Source organism: Pygocentrus nattereri, chromosome 24 (assembly GCF_015220715.1).
Source record: "Pygocentrus nattereri isolate fPygNat1 chromosome 24, fPygNat1.pri, whole genome shotgun sequence".
Taxonomy (NCBI): Eukaryota; Metazoa; Chordata; class Actinopteri; order Characiformes; family Serrasalmidae; genus Pygocentrus; species Pygocentrus nattereri.
Window position 1 is genome coordinate 14,018,900 of NC_051234.1, and position 17,123 is coordinate 14,036,022.

General features: G+C 39.3%; 2 protein-coding genes across 2 annotated transcripts; one reads left to right on the plus strand and one right to left on the minus strand.

Annotated features, from left to right (window-relative positions):
* Positions 1–350: 350 nt before the first annotated feature.
* alg2 (ALG2 alpha-1,3/1,6-mannosyltransferase) lies at positions 351–5,206 on the minus strand. Its single transcript, XM_017704012.2, has 3 exons — positions 4,885–5,206; positions 3,379–3,691; positions 351–1,871 (listed from the first exon to the last, which is right to left on the minus strand). Exons 2-3 carry the CDS (start codon positions 3,685–3,687, stop codon positions 969–971), a joined length of 1,212 nt encoding a protein of 403 aa, XP_017559501.1. The 5' UTR covers positions 3,688–3,691; positions 4,885–5,206; the 3' UTR covers positions 351–968.
* A 19-nt stretch (positions 5,207–5,225) lies between these two features.
* sec61b (SEC61 translocon subunit beta) lies at positions 5,226–10,788 on the plus strand. Its single transcript, XM_017704014.2, has 4 exons — positions 5,226–5,381; positions 5,855–5,952; positions 6,645–6,749; positions 10,386–10,788. The coding sequence occupies exons 1-4, from the start codon at positions 5,379–5,381 to the stop codon at positions 10,471–10,473; spliced, it is 294 nt and encodes a 97-aa protein (XP_017559503.1). The 5' UTR covers positions 5,226–5,378; the 3' UTR covers positions 10,474–10,788.
* Positions 10,789–17,123: the final 6,335 nt, after the last annotated feature.

Sequence of the window (17,123 nt, forward strand, 5' to 3'; positions counted from 1 at the left end):
CCACCTTTTTCTGTGTTTAGCTCCCACACGTTTTTATTTACAAGTAGAAGAGGAAATTTTTGATAATGACTTAAATTTGACGTAAAGTTATTGTTGTGTATGCACTCCAAATTTTTTTGCCCTGTTTCTGTCATGGCTTGACAAAAAGAAACAAGCTAGAAGTGCAGATATGTAGCTGATGAAACATAATTCACATGTTAATAAAATTCATTGCATAAATAAATGTCAGTTATTACATTTGAATAGTAAAACTAAGTAAGAATTCCTTAAGACAATAAAAAAAAGAGTGCCATAAAACATTTTAAAAATAACTGATAAATAAAAGCTTTTTATATAATGACCACACAAAACAGTGTGCATCATTTAATTTAATGATGACCTCAGTTTCACATCAATAGCATCTATGAGAAAGCACAGAGAGTCAGTAACAATCCAAAAACCAATACAGAATTGTGCCCCTTTGTCTCTAAGAGAACTTTCCTTCCAGTTAACTAACTTACGAGCTCCACTAGTTTCAGGCTGAAATAACATCCGCCATTGTTATTACTGAACAAAGGCTGAAATGCTTTAAGACGGAACAGGGCACAGAAATACTCCCCATCGATTTCTGCCCCGGAAACTCTCTAATGGTCCGCAGGCAAAAGACACACACACACATGCACGCATCCACACAAACTCTTACTCACACTCACACTTCAGGCCCCTGAGATGACACGCACGATCAATGTAGCCAGCAAACAGTAATTCATTAACCTCTCAGTCAGACGGGTGCTCCACATTCTGGCCCTATCCAAGCTGAGGTCCGTATTGTCCCACCAGCCGAGTCCTAGACAGGTTAAAAGTACCCATTCGTTCGCTGCTCTTTTCTCTAATTAGCGAGCGCATTCTTTTATTGGTCTCTCCATGGTGACCTGCACAGTGGAATGCTGAGAGTGCTGGAGTCACTGGGTCTGTATGATGTCATAGCATCAATCGGTCAGGCTGAGGATATGCCTGTGGAGCTGGTCAGTAAATGCTTGCAAAGAGAAGCGATCTATGACTCTGTCCCGGCCGGCCTGGCCCATGCGCTGCTTAAGTCCTGGATCTGTCAAAAAGCGTCCCATTGCTTCTGAAAAACTTTCTGGTGTGGGATCACACAAGAAGCCAGTCTCCTCATGTGCCACTGACTCTAGCGGCCCACCAGAGTTAACAGCAATGACGGGACAGCGGGTGTACATGGCCTCCACTGGCACAATCCCGAAGTGTTCATTGCTGGGCGTGTACAGCACGCAAGTGCTACTCTGAAGGAGGGCTACTTTCTGGCGGTCTGAGAAAGAGCGCAAGAAGGTGGCATGCTCCACTAGACCTAAAGAGGCCGCTAGCAAGCGCAGCTCACCATAGTGATGCAGGTTCTCAGCCACGCGCTCATCATAGCCACCTGCCATCACCAGATGCACCTGGTCCCACTGCCTTGAAGAAATACTGTCCTTTAAAGCAGCTAAAGCCTGCAATGCTAACGGCAGGTTCTTCTTTCGCTCGTAGCGGTTAATGGAAAGGAAAATGACACGTCGGCCCTCAGGAACCAGGCCAGTGAGGTCTTCTTCCACCTCTACATCGAAAGAAGCAAAGTTCAGAGAAGGGTACAGGACATCTGTGTGTATCTCAGCCAGGTTGGGGAAGGTCTGTTTGAACACGCTAGCAGTGAATTTGCTGTTGACCACAATACGGTCGGCCATGCCTGTGGTCAGCTCCTCCAGACGGTCGATGGGCGCACGGTAGAGACGCTTCAGCAGCGAACGACGCTGAGTCAGTAACTGGTCAGGAAAGTGACAGTAGAAAAGAACCTTCTTTCTGTGGCGTGACAGGCGCAAGACAGGAATACATGCTGAGACCTAAAAGAAGCACACAGAGAGAGAGAGAGAGAGAGAGAGAGAGAGAGAGAGAGAGAGAGAGAGAGAGAGAGAGAGAGAGAGAGAGAGAGAGAGAGAGAGACTGTGTTAATTAGCGATTAGTGATACTTCTGCATGCACAGACTCAAACTATTTAATCAGCTATGGTTTTACTTGTTATTCTCCTTTTTTGAAATTTTAATATTTTATACTAATGGTAAAACTTTGTTTATGTTGCACTTGTGTTATTATTTTGCAATCTGGTGTCAATCAGAGGATGGGTTTGAGAGTTCCTCTCAAAGTGTCTTCCTCTTGCTTCTGGGCTCTTTGTCACCATGGGCTTACTCATGGAAGCTGGACCCTAATCTTTCTGTAACGCTGCTTTGTGACAACACCTGTTGTAAAACAGTAACGTTTGACTTGAATTGAACAGTACTTTTTTGTGGTAATATACATTTGAATATGCATTAAACCTGTGGCATTAACAGAATCCTCTTATTTGGATGACTGTATGGAACTGGGTTGGGCTGGAGTATTTTTTTCTTTTGCTTTACCATTTCATCTTGTAATTTGGTGACATTCCTTTACTCTGAAGAGGACTTGGGAGAAAACACAGTGATACCACGTGATCAGAGTCTTAATCTTTGTCAAATAAAAAACAAAGGACAGCTCAGTAAAATACCATCAGTATACCATCATCTTTAAGTTGACAGTGAAATTGTAATTAATATAGTAATACAGAACAGAATTGCACACAAACTGAGACAAATCTGAGAGTTTGCAGTCACTTAGCTTAGCGCTTTGCCTTCTCTGAAGTCTGAGGCTGTCAGAAATGACCTGTTTCACCTGGTGAATGAGAGCTGAGACATATTCATACTTGTGTTCCCCGCCCAACATTTAATGTTTACATGTGTAAATACTGCTGTCTTGTTATACTTTGGACAAAATAAATCAATAAATAAACTTCTTATTTAAACTGCAGTGAATGAGTTTTTCTTGTCATTGGCTCTATTAGCATGGTCGCTGGATTAACCATGGCTGGACACAGGCCTACATTAATATATTTCTCAACCCATCTTAGTATGCTTTTAACCATAGTAAGAAATGAGAAGACTGGTTGAAATATGAACAGGAACACTCGTACTGGCATGTTTGTGGAAAAAGTCTTGCCCTTCAAGAAAAAGCCAGTTTTAGTTTGATGATTATGCTGCTCACTCATGTTGTGGAGCTATGCGCTAGCGCAGCCATTATAAAAACCTTAAAAATACAGTTTTTATTGAGCCAAATGCCACAAACAATAAATGAGGTTTTTGTCAGATTTTACCAGTGATTTATATTTTTATTAAATGGTCTTTTAATCTCTCCTCATTCAAAGAGTGAATTAACCATTATTTTCATGTTATTTTCATAATATCATGTCTAATATGTTTAAGGGTACCATATGCAATAATACAGTGGGAGAGAGAGAGAAAACTAGTAGGGAGATGAAGGAAAGATAGAGGCCGGTTACCTGATCACAGAAGACAACATCAAATTCCTCGCCGCTCAGAAAGACCAGATAAAATGCTACGTAAATCATGCGCAGGTAGGCGCAAAGAGCATGGAAGTACCCAAATACACTGGTGGGTAACCAATCGCCTGCACACACCACAGGTAGGTCTGGCGAGAGGGTCTCTGAAAAGCAGTGCTGTGGGTCGTAGTGTGCTGTCCATATCTGGACACTGCAGCCACGAGATGTCAACGCCACAGCAGCATCTACCACCAGCCGCTCTGCACCTCCTATACCCAGATCAGGGTGCAGGAACACAACCCGGACCATCCTGCTACAAATGGCACAAAACAAACGTCTTAAGGCATATATATAATCAAATTCAAAGTGATAGTTTAATGAAAAATCAAATTTACATCAGTATCCCCTTTATCCTTGTCTTAGGTGTGCATTTTGTTTGGTGGTAAACAGTGGGTCATAGGCTTTCATTACTTGTTAGCTTCACTGTCCTTGTAGCTCCAGTTCAAAAATAAAGAAGTCAATTTCAGACACCAAAAAATGTCCAGGCTGAACAGTTAAATTTGGGGTAATAGGTAAAGTGTGTACGTTCGGTTTTTTGCCTAAATTTATAACAGCTTTGTGAACAGCAGATTCAGATGCTTCCACTGAGACTCTTGTATCCACATCTCTGTGATGTAAACTGAGTAGTTTGATGTGAATTCTTTTTTATTGTATAGAAACGAGAAAAAACGAGTTTTTTTTTACAGTAGCATAGGAACCAGAGGTCTTAATGCCTACGCAAATATAGCCATTTTATTTATTATCCAAAACGACCAGTGAACCTACATGCGTCTTCTGGAATTTTATAAGTACTGATGATAATAGTAAAAACATTGACAATCTGAAGAAAATACTTCCTTTGGGTCCTATTTTGCTTTACAACGCCCTGCATGTACATGTCCCCCACAAATGAAAACCACCATAAAACAACGCCTTAATCACATTGGTTTTAGAGGCATTAAAGTCCTCAGTTATCTGGTTCCTATCACCACCACTGTGAGTAATTCTGACTTGGCAAGCAGACGGGCCCATTTCACACCAAACTCTGAATGATTGATTACGTATTAACCACTTAATCATGCAAAAATTTTGAATATACGGTGGAGCTCTCCTTTAAAGATTATCACAAATAGTCGAGGCAACGTCATGCCAAAACAAGCAAGCAAACTGTACTGTGCTCATTTACAAGTAATAGAAAATCATCATGTTTCTACCGAAACAAAAAAAACTGTCCTATGGTAGCTTAGCTACAACTGCCTTGTAAATGTAAAGTTTTATTATTTATGTTAGCTCGGCAGCTGGAACTGTTACTATGAGCCAAAGCCACGTAATCTAATTCAACCGTAATCTTCTTTCAGCGGAAACAAGTTGGCTATATTTTTCTATACTGTGTCAGCAGTATATTGTAGTATGCCAAGTTATGAATCGCTCAAATATAATAATCTTAAACTGTAACTAGATACTTACGCTCAGTTGCTGTATAAGGCTGCTTGCAGTGGCTCTATCGCGCTTCCATAATGGCTCAAATTTCGCACGTCGTGCTTAATAACGTACTAAACTCGGGCTCAAGTGTGGAAACTGGAGCATAGCGGAGCCAAAATGTCCTCCTGTTCCTCGCCGTGCGTCAGACACGTCACAACATTCAACGCCACACGATTAAAATGGTAAAATGAACTGCATTATATGAGTCACAAATAGTCGAATAAATAAAATGCGTGTTTTTTACATTTTAAGTGCCCAACAAATCCCCAAACTAAGCTCTAAATATCACGTATGTTATTTTCTTGCGTCCGAGTTTAAGCCAGGCAGTGTACAGGCTACTAAGAGTGCCCTTCTTAGTGTTGTCGTGGCCTTTTCAGTCTTCTCGATTCAAAAGCGTCGTTGCGGTCGGCGTTCATTCACTGAGCCGGCCTGTCCGATCAAGTCTTATTCTACAAGGCTCAAGAAACCTTCAAGATAAAATGGTAAGTTTTTTTTGTATTGTATTCGATTAATGTGCGTCTTCGTATAATAAAAAAGCTTTTTTGAGAGCGCGTCTGCGTTTCCTCCGTTTTGACAGCCACCGCTAACGTTAAGCAGTAACGGCAGCGCGCTAGTTCGCTTTGCTGTCTTTTTTATACTTGTTAGGTTAATGTTTTCATATGTGTCTTATCGTTATTATATCGTATTTCATATAATATACACCAGCTGTAATTATATAGTGATATCCACTGTATTCGCAATTTACAGTTAGTCCGCCTCTGCATACGTGGCTTTTTAGTAGTGGACCATCAGCATAGCTGTAGTGGTCGCCTGGCTCAACCTGAGCCTTTATGGCGTAGTACTGTTAACCTATGTATGTACAAAAATCTTCCGTTAATTTAACGCTTGTATGTCTCCAACTGGCTTTACTTTTTAATTGTTCTGATTGCTCATGTCTCTTTGTGATCCTCTTCAGCCTGGACCTGCAGCAAGTGCATCAAATGTGGGTGCCTCCGGCCGCTCCCCTAGCAAGACAGTGGCCCCTCGCGCAGCTGGCTCAACGGTCAGACAGAGGTAAGAGATCTGGCTAATCTTCAGCTCATCTGCTCCTTGATACACCACATCGAAACCACTATCAAGATTATGATCACCATTTTACTGTACTAATGTTGGGGGTACACATGCATCATTCAGTAGCACCTGGACAACAGTTTGGCACTTAACTAATCTTACAAATGCTCAGAGTATCTGAGGGTTGTCACACTAAATGTGTCTAACATTATGAGCCAGTTTCCCAGACACAATATAAACCCTGGAAGGAAAAAGGATTTCTGGTGGCGATTTGCACCATGGCACTACAGTTTAGTCCAAAAAAAAAAAAACAAAAGTACAATATCTGAGTGAAATGTGGAAGTGTGTGTGTGTGTGTGTGTGTGTGTGTGTGTGTGTGTGTGTGTGTGTGAGAACACACCGCCAGTCCTGATTAGATAACTCATCAGAAATGATGGTAACTGGTCTTTCGTCGTCTAGGTCACAACATTGTTTTAAACTAATAATGATTGCTGATGAAATTACAATATTTGCTTGGTTAAGAGTAGCATAGTGTTAGCACTGATAAACAGTACAAACTACAAAGTTGTTTGATATAAAAGGTTACTTCACCATTTTTGTGAATCTGATCACCGTTGCATGCAAGGATCTCAGATTAACTTAGATTTGTTTGTTTTTTTTTTTTTTAGTCGTAAATAATCATTTTAAACTTTCAGGAAAGCCACTGGCAGTGGCACGAGGTCTGCGGGTAGAGCTACAGCATCAGCAGGAACAGGTGGCATGTGGCGCTTCTACACTGAGGACTCGCCAGGACTTAAAGTGTGAGTGAACACAAACACAATCACACAATTTTCCACAAAGTGCAATCAAGGTTTTTCCACTTGTCCAGGTACAACAGAAAATGGTCAGATTGGCAATAGTTTGGTCATTTGCATCAAGCACAACTTTGAAGCAATTGCTGTCTGGTAGTTTTGAAGCTGTTAACAAAAGTGTTATCGCAACACATGGACGAGGGGAACTGAATAGTTATAAAAAGACTTCCAAATACCGTGTTTTCCAAAGTTCTGCATGATTTAATAGTCGAGATGTAAACAGGCATTCAGAATTTTTTGATGTGAAAGGGTTCATTGTAAGGAACCTTACCATCTGCCAACGTTCTTTATAGTGGTGGTGTTGGTACTAAACAGGGGGTGTCAATGGGTTTGTTTTTATATATATACACTCACTCACCCACCCACTACGCACTTTATTAGGTACATCTATACAATTGCTTGTTAACACATAGCTAATTAGCCAATCACATGGCCGCAACTCGGTGCATTTAGGCATGTAGAGGTGGTCAAGATAACTTGCTGAAGTGCAAACTGAGCATCAGAATGGGGAAGAAAGGTGATTTAAGTGACTTTGAAAAGGCAAAAGGGGGGTCCAACCTTTTACCAGCAAGGTGTACCTAATAAAGTGTGTGTGTGTGTGTGTGTGTGTGTGTGTGTGTGTGTATGTATATGTATGTATGTGTATATATATCTCTCTCTCTCTCTCTCTCTCTCTCTCTCTCTCTCTCTCTCTCTCTCTCTCTCTCTCTCTCTCTCTCTCTCTCTCTCTAATAAATAAAACGTTCATGATCGGCAGAGGAGACTGAGTTTGTGTTTTGAACTTTAAAAGATGGTGGTGGGACGGGTGTCCAGCTTCTGTGTCTCAGAACAGTCTTCTCTCACCCTTCTGTAATAAGTACGCATGAGGTACATTTTTCTGAGTCCGACATAGTTTTAAAGCAAAAAACCATAATCGTGCCAACTGAAAAGCACATTATTTTGTATCTGATTACTTTTATTGAATAGTGAATTATTGAAAAGTGTGTGCATATAAAACCTTAGTCTTAATCTGTAATCGGAATGTATTCAATCAGCTTGACAATCTTTGCATGTCTACATAGCCAGTTGCAGGAGTCATCAGATCTGTGGGTCGGTCATATGGCTAAAATACAATATTATGGCACTAAGAAACATTTTCATTTTTTGTATCACACATTGTTCTAGTAGTGCCACGTTCAAAAGCTTAAAGTCTGTATGCTTTTATTCAGTAATATTAACTTTTTTATTTATTCAGTTTTATTCAGTGTTTCAGTTGCTCAGTGTTCTTTAAGCACTGACCGTATCCATGATATGCTCAGAAAAGTGTACTGTTTTTCACAACAATAAATTTATCATGGTGACAAATATTGTCATTTTGCTAACCTTTAATCAGATCATTACCAAACATGATGAATAGTAATGAGCTTCTGAAAGTAAACCTTAAAATCCCCCATTAACAAATGCACTAATTGATTAGTGCTTTCAGGTAACAACCCAAAACCTTTTCATCTTGCTACACTTTACACAATGCATTTCCATGCAGGCCTGCAACAATAAGTCCAGTGACTTACTGAGTCCAGTATGGCAGATTTAAAAATAATTTATGGTCATAAAAGCATAGAAGAATAAAGAATTAGAGCAGAGGTGAATGAAATCTAAAATCCAGTAGAGAGAGGAGACAGCCTGTGAGAAGCCCAAATTTGAGAAACTATGTTTGAATCTAAACCAATCTAATGCTAATGGACAGCTCTGTGGAATTTGGGCAAATATATCAGGTTTTACTATTTATTAAGGAGAAATTGACAGTTTACATTTCATGACACTTTCGTTTACTCACTATAGCTATTTACTGCTTCATTTTTGTAGAATGAGGTGATTAATAAATGAATAGAGATGCTTAATCTGGTGAACACACAGCACCACTCATTTTTAATTCATCCCCTCAGCTCAACAGGAAGTGACACGGAAGGGAGAGGCAGGGGGATCTGTGAGGTTTAGCATTTATGAGGATAAACATGAAATTTTAACGACAGGAAATTGGCCTCTTGGGTTCAACCTCCGTCTTTATTTGATCTCTCTCCTGCTGATTGCCCTCCTACAGATGTTTGTGTGTGTATGTGTAGAATAATGCTCACATTGTAGACTTCTGCAATCCTATAGTCCTTTTTCTAGTCATAAACTTAATTTCTCTTCAGATTGTGTTTCCTGTGCATGTTTATCATCTGTTAATCTGTATCAGCACTGAGCCCAGTACACATTGAACTTTCAGCCTAATTCTAACCTGACTTGACCCATAATTTGACACAATTCTTACCCAACCAACAGCAACAGAAAACTACATATGTAAGGCTATAAGCAGGATATCAAATACTTGGTTAACCAGTGCAGTGTATAGTATTCAACTGAAATAACTACTACGTTTCACAGTATAAGTCAGAGAAAATATACAGTCCAAATGCTGATTTGGGCACATTGCCTAGGGCACTTAGTTGAGGACATGACTGAAGTCAAGAGAGTTCAGTTAGCAGTACAGGTGCACTAAGTGGCCAAAACATTCTCATTTGAATAATAAAACAAGCCTATAGCCTTATGTTAATATGGTCTAAAGTATTTAGTTTTTCCCCTCACTCCTTCAATCTGGATATCCAAATTTATATTTATATTCATTTTGAGTATCTGCCTGAAATAAACACAATCAAACAAAACCTACCATCTGAGAAAGAAAGCAACAATCTGAGCTGAATGTTTTGTTCATCATTGTTATTGTACAAACCATCTAAACATTATCAGTAACAGTCTGAATGTGAAACTGATGGTCTTATATGACTGAATCTGGAGTTTCTTTCTTTGGGCTGAAGTGTGTGTGTGTGTGTGTGTGTGTGTTGGAGCTTAATTGAAGTTCTGTCTGAAAAGGTCACATCAATTAAAGCCTGGGGGGTGGGCCTTCAGTCGGCATGGTTACACGGCTGCCTAGCGACCCAGGGGATGGTCAGTTCCTACTTTAATAAAGCCCCTCGTTAGCTGCCCTGCTCATTAGTGCTGTGCCACTCACCAGCATTTATAATCCTAATTACCCCTCCTCTGCATCACGTGACCACGATGAGCAGTCCTGATTGGCCCATGGGAAAGAAACTTGGATCGACTAAAGCTGTCAGTCATAAAAGTCGAGGAACTTTTATCTATACACTGCATGCTTAAGTAATCCTCTGTGAGATTTATTCTTTTTTTTTTAAATTAATTTTTAGTTTATTTACTTAAATAATAATAATTCTTTTTAATTAGTCTGCTAAACTTATCATGCATTATGCCACATGAGTTTGGGAGGTCTTAGGGATGGCATTACAAAGTAGCTAGAAAGTTGTGAAGAAGTGAATAAGAAAATAATGAAGGAAAAAAATGGGGGGGGGGGGGGTAATACCGCAAAATATTGTACAAAGCTGATTAACTTGGTCCACAGGTGGTGGGAGGGGTTGTCTTAGCCTGGGTGTTCACCACTAGGGGTCATTCTGTCAACATGAATTGTTCAGCTGAGGATTGATCTGAAACATTACACTTGACTTCTCTCTCTTTCTCTTTTTCTCTCTGTGTTTTGCTTTCTCTCCTTAGTGGGCCAGTGCCAGTGCTGGTAATGAGTCTGCTCTTCATCGCGTCGGTCTTCATGCTGCACATATGGGGAAAGTACACCCGCTCTTAAATTTCATTGACCTTTGATCTTGGACCGCCAAACTCATCAGCAATTTTGACTTAAGCCATTGGACTCGGACCAAACTCTGATCATCCTCACACCGAAATGTTTTCATTTATTTTAAAGCGCCCATTTCGGGGTTTCACTCCCACCCCCCCTCTATCTGGCTGAACAAAAGATTCCTACCCACTACAACTTTTCATTTATTCTTTTAAGTTTTTTTTCTTTCATCAGATCTGGAGCAGTACATGTATGTATTTCTTTTTGCTACCATTTGTACAAACAACTATGTAAAATTGTACAATAAAACAACATGAAATATGTTGTGTGACTGTTTTTTTCCCCACCCCTTCTGAAGAGAAAGAAAAACTGTTCTTGTGGGGGAAACTTGCTTAACCTCAGCTTGCAGTGGAAGAAAGTGCTATGCAAAATCACATTCCAGACATGTGTTGGAGGGGCTCCACCTGTCTCGGAGCATTATGCAGTAGCATACACCGTAGCCTGCAGCTCTGCACCGACAACTTCAGTCCAACCTGTCTGATTTGCCCCAAGCAAAGTACACATGTACTCATGTCTGTAAACACAACTGAAAGGTGAACCAGCACTGCGCTATTAATACTATTTTTAAATTGAAATGTCAATAATGCAATAAAAAGTATTTTTTAAATTGGGGAATTTGAGGCATTTCCTTTTAAAAAAAAAAATGTGACCAGGAAATTAATTATGAGTAAAGCAGAAAGTCGGCCAGAAGCTACACGTTAAAACCCTGAAATGTCAAGACGGATACATTTTACACGAGTGAAAAAAAACATACAGTAACAAAATACGAGTATACAGTGGAAATTAAATCACTTTCCTCTGCAAAACTGCTGAATTACACTTATTATAAACTTCAAAAAGTCATAGTTATCCCTATATATTGTTATGGACAAAACCATGAAGTAGCTACTGTATGTGGGTTCAACTGGTTGCTGCATGTAATACAAACTTGGATTTGATGCACAAGCATGTTGCATCAACAGACCTTTGTGATCAAGCAAGCTAGTGTTTTCTTGCAATTTGTAGCTATTTGCAGGGAAAATGGAAGCAAATATGTTTGTTTATAAAGTTATGATGCACTTGAAGTGAACAGTAATTTATCTCACAGTATTTAGTTCACAATAACACTTCCAGATTGAAAAGTCATTTTAAAGCTAGGCTAATAAGAATTTTCATGACTCAACAGCCTTTGGCTTTGAAGCGGCCTAAAACTAACATCCTAAAACTAGCATGTTACTTGTTATGCAGTATTCTATAGGGCTACAATTCATCTCTCTGCCTCTTTGGTTTGATCAATTTCAGGATTCAGGTGTCCTTTTTGTGTTTTCATCCATCAGTGTTCTCACAGCATTGAACAAAAATGTCACTGGGAACCCCCCCCCCCAAACAATCCACTGAAGTAAAGCCTAATAATATAGAAGTGATGCTCACCTTCTAAACGATGTTATTTATCTTCCTTCAGCATTACCCACAATTCAAACAGCCTGGCCTCATATGTCCATTCCCAACAGGTTGTAGTTTCACTAAATACATCAACAGGTTATTATCTTCAGACCAGGAAATCTCACTCTAGGGACTTTTCTGGCACCTAGGTGGCAAGTAGGCCTGTTTACAAGAGACGTAGGTCTTTGCTTGGTGTGCCTTTTTAATCCTTGTCCACCCTGCTGAAAAAAGACTATTATGATTAAAACCTGATCATTTTGTTGGCTTAATAGTCACCATTAGAGACCACTAATTTTGTGTAGGTCTTAACCATTTACATTGTAATATAAATCATATACATCACCAGCAAGCAACAGAAACGTTTAATGGTGTTTGTGATTTTTTTTAGCAGGACAGAAAATGAGTCCTTAGTGAAATTTTTTAAATTTGAAAATTGATGTAAGGAGCAACAGTGGTTGGCTTTTCAGCTATGCTAAAAGTACCAATATTGTCAGTTGCATATATGGTATTTAAGAATTGTGTAATTGCCAGCATTTGAAAACCTACAGAAACTGCACATACACTATACTGCTATACTATAAGTATTTGCCTTCACACGGATATGAAATCGAGTGACATCCCATTCTTAATCCTTAAGGTTTAATATGATGTTGATCCACCCTTTGCAGCTATAAAAGCTTCACCTCTTCTGGGAAGGCTTTCCACAAGGGTAAGGAGTGTCTGGCTAGCAATCTCTGCTCTAATTCATCCCAAAGGTTTTCTATCAGTTTGAGATGCAGGCCAGTCAAGTTCTTCCACACCAAACTCGTTCATCCATCTCTTTATGAACCTTGCTTTGTGCACTGGTGCGCAGTCATGTTGGAACAGGACGGGGCCATCCCCAAACTGTTCCCACAAAGTTGGGAGCATAAAATTGTCCAAAATCTCTTGGTCTGCTGAAGCATTAAGCGTTCCTTTTACTGGAACTAAGGGGCCAAGCCTAACTCCCGAAAAACAACCTCATCACACCATAATCCCCTTCCACCAAACTTTACACTTGACACAATGCAGTCATACAAGTTCCGTTCTCCTGGCAACCGCCAAAGCCAGACTTGTCCATTGGATTGCCAGACGAAGAAGTGTGATTCATGACTCTGGAGAACACACCTTCAAAGTGGTTTGACATTTACATTTACAGCATTTGGCTGATGCTCTTATCCAGAGTGACTTACAATTTGATCATTTTACACAGGTAGGCCAAGGTGGTGTTAGGAGTCTTGCCCAAGGACTCTTATTGGTATAGTGTAGGGTGCTTGCCCTGGTGGGGGACTGAACCCCAGTCTACAGCATAGAAGGCAGAGGTGTTAACCACTACACTAACCAACCAACCAGCCTTCAGTCCAGTGGTGGCGCTTTACACCACTGCATTCAACGCTTTGCATTGTGCTTGGTGATGTAAGGCTTGGATGCAGCTGCTTAGCAATGGAAACCCATTCCATGAAACTCTCTACGCTGTTCTTGAGCTAATCTGAAGGCCACATGAAGTTTGGAGGTCTGTAGTGATTGACTCTGCAGAAAGTTGCCGACTTCTGAACACTATGCGCCTCAGCATCCGCTGACCCCGTGCTGTTCATCTCAAGAAAAAACAGTCCAGATGGATTATACAGTATTTAGTAATAGTAACTGCTGAGATATGGGAACCTCTGCATCTGAGTAGGTGCTGTTCTACAGGAACTTTACCAAGTAGTGAAGTTCTTCAAGAAATAGCACACGTCCAACTTAGACTATATGACACTTAACAACGTTTAACTGCCAGTATTTGAGAAGCTATGAAAAAGGCATTTTTTCTCTACAGCTATCTTTCTCAAGGAACTTCACTAAGCTGTGTGGTTGTCCATGTTCTTAAGAAATCATAATAGTGTTGAACATTGAATAAATTATATTGTAATAATGGTTTAACTGCTGAGATATGGGAACCTCTGCATCTGAGTAGGTGCTGTTCTACAGGAACTTTACCAAGTAGTGAAGTTCTTCAAGAAATAGCACACGTCCAACTTAGACTATATGACACTTAACAACGTCTAACTGCCAGTATTTGAGAAGCTATGAAAAAGGCATTTTTTCTCTACAGCTATCCTTCTCAAGGAACTTCACTAAGCTGTGTGGTTGTCCATGTTCTTAAGAAATCATAATAGTGTTGAACATTGAATAAATTATATTGTAATAATGGTTTAACTGCTGAGATATGGGAACCTCTGCATCTGAGTAGGTGCTGTTCTACAGGAACTTTACCAAGTAGTGAAGTTCTTCAAGAAATAGCACACGTCCAACTTAGACTATATGACACTTAACAACGTCTAACTGCCAGTATTTGAGAAGCTATGAAAAAGGCATTTTTTCTCTACAGCTATCCTTCTCAAGGAACTTCACTAAGCTGTGTGGTTGTCCATGTTCTTAAGAAATCATAATAGTGTTGAACATTGAATAAATTATATTGTAATAATGGTTTAACTGCAGGAGTATGGGACTCAGTGTCTGAGTAGGTGCTGTTCTACAGGAACTTTACCAAGTAGTGAAGTTCCTCAAGAAATAGCACATGTCCAACTTAGACTATATGACACTTAACAACGTTTTAACTGCCAGTATTTGAGAAGCTATGAAAAAGGCATTTTTTCTCTACAGCTATCCTTCTCAAGGAACTTCACTAAGCTGTGTGGTTGTCCATGTTATTAAGAAATCATAATAGTGTTGAACATTGAATAAATGATATTGTAATAATGGTTTAACTGCAGGAGTATGGGACTCAGTATCTGAGTAGGTGCTGTTCTACAGGAACTTTACTAAGTAGTGAAGTTCCTCAAGAAATAGCACACATCCAACTTAGACTATATGACACTTAACAACGTTTTAACTGCCAGTATTTGAGAAGCTATGAAAAAGGCATTTTTTCTCTACAGCTATCCTTCTCAAGGAACTTCAATAAGCTGTGTGGTTTTCCATGTTATTAAGAAATCATAATAGTGTTGAACATTGAATAAATGATATTGTAATAATGGTTTAACTGCAGGAGTATGGGACTCAGTATGGGACCACAGATGAGTAAGTGCTATCCCGGAAGAACTTCAAGTAGGGTGGTTTTTCAGTTCTTCAAGAAATAGAACATGTCCAAGAATATGCAATATTTAACAGTGGTTTAACTGGTGATGTTTGAAAACGTATGAAAAAAGACATACAGCTTTGGAGGTGCTACCATGGAGGAACTGCAGTAGTGCAGTTTTCCAGTTCTTTAAGAAATAGTACATGTCCAACTTAAAGCATATGATAACTGACAGTGGCCTACCTGATATTTGGGAACCTACAAAAAAGACATTTTCTCTACAGCTATAAGTACTATCCTCAAACAAATTATCATCAAGAGATAATTACAGCATTCATATACAAATTCATGTGAAAAAGGTATTCCTTCTCCACAACTGAGTAGTGCTATCCTGTAAGAACTTAAACCAAATAATGTGTTTTTTCAGTTTTTGAAGAAATAACAAGTGTCCAACATTGAATACACAAAAATAAACGCTGTTTTAAATGCTTATATTTGGGAGCCTATGAAAAAAAAAAAACAGAATGGTTTAACTGTAAGTGCTTGGAAAAAAATTTAAAAACCAATTTCCAATAGACCAATTTCCTCAACAAACAAACGTCTGTAGGGGGTGCTCTACATCACCATACGCGCTCAGACTCTTCATGAGACCGCCACACCGGTGTGTCTTTGCTCCACTGCTTGGCGGTGTGTATATGTGTGTGTTCTTCATTATTCATGCCCTGAATAATGAGGGTTAGGTTTCCCACTGGTCCACTCTAATCCCAGCCGTGACCCACACAGCCAGAATAATTCAGCTTCAGCTTAAAAATAAATCCATATCAGGAGAGAGAGTGGTGTGTGTACACTTTGTTGGGCATTGTTGGATGCATACACTGGGGTGTGTGTGCCACTTCAAGTCAAGATCTTGGACTCACACACACTAAAGGAACTCAAAAGCTTTTAATTTCACTTGGAATGTGTAAAGCAAGAATTTTTGGTTTAAAAGCTAGAAAGACACTCTCTTGTAAATGAAGGTAAAGTTTGAAAAGTGTTTTGTGGAGGATTTGATGATTCTTTTAACAAACAAAAAAGTATCACTAATGCTAGCACCACAGATGTATTATTTAGTGTAGATCAGTGGCTAACAGTCAGGATATTTGGCCTGCTGTAGGTATTCCAAATGATTGTGTGATGCAGTTGCATGCTGGGTGTTGTAGTGAGAGAACAAAAATGAAAAACAAAAATGACAAAAAACTCTAAATTCTGTCAAATCAATGAGGCGCAATGCTGCTCCACAGTATACTGCATAACATGACAAATATTATATTAAATGCTAGGTTTTAGACCAGATTGGTTCTTTAAAAGAGAAATCACTAATTAAATGATAAAAGTGGACAGTCAGAGTACCTTTCATTTGTTTAATTTCCAGAAAAATGTCCAATAAGTACAAGCTATTAATTTTTCAGGATATATTTCTGAGGAGATTAGATCTTAGATATAAGGTAAGCCATGCTCATAAAACTGCTGTCGGAACAAAACCTTGTATCTCCATTTTTGTTGTTTTTCAGTTTTTGACATAATTTGAAAACACCTGTTACTGTTTTCATTGTCTGAAAATTTCTTGGTGAATGGACCAAATGAAAAGAAGCACTTACAACTTACATCTTTGAGACAGAGAAGAAAGATAAGCTCCACTCTTTCTTCAGATCTGTCCATTTGTCCACTGTGAGAAAACAGCTCAATGCTCTGTATTTGAAAGGATGCATAGCCATCAGCAAGCTGTTACTGAGAAAAGGAAACAGACAAAATATAAGAACATTTGCAACTCAAACAAAGAAGCTGCCGGTGTTCTCAAAACAATGGACTGGCCACCCCAGATACCAGACTTCAACATCCAACCATGAATGTGTTGGGATTACTTGGGTTGTGAGAAGAAGAAAGTGCAACTAGGTTCTAAAACTGAACATTGTAAGTGTGGAAAAATATATTATATATTCTTCTGTTAAATATGTTTTCTGTTGTTTTCCTGACACTGAAAAATGAATAGCTTGTATTTAATGACTGTTTTGACAGGAAAGTGAATAAAAAATGAAGGGTGGTCTGTGACTTTTGCACAGTG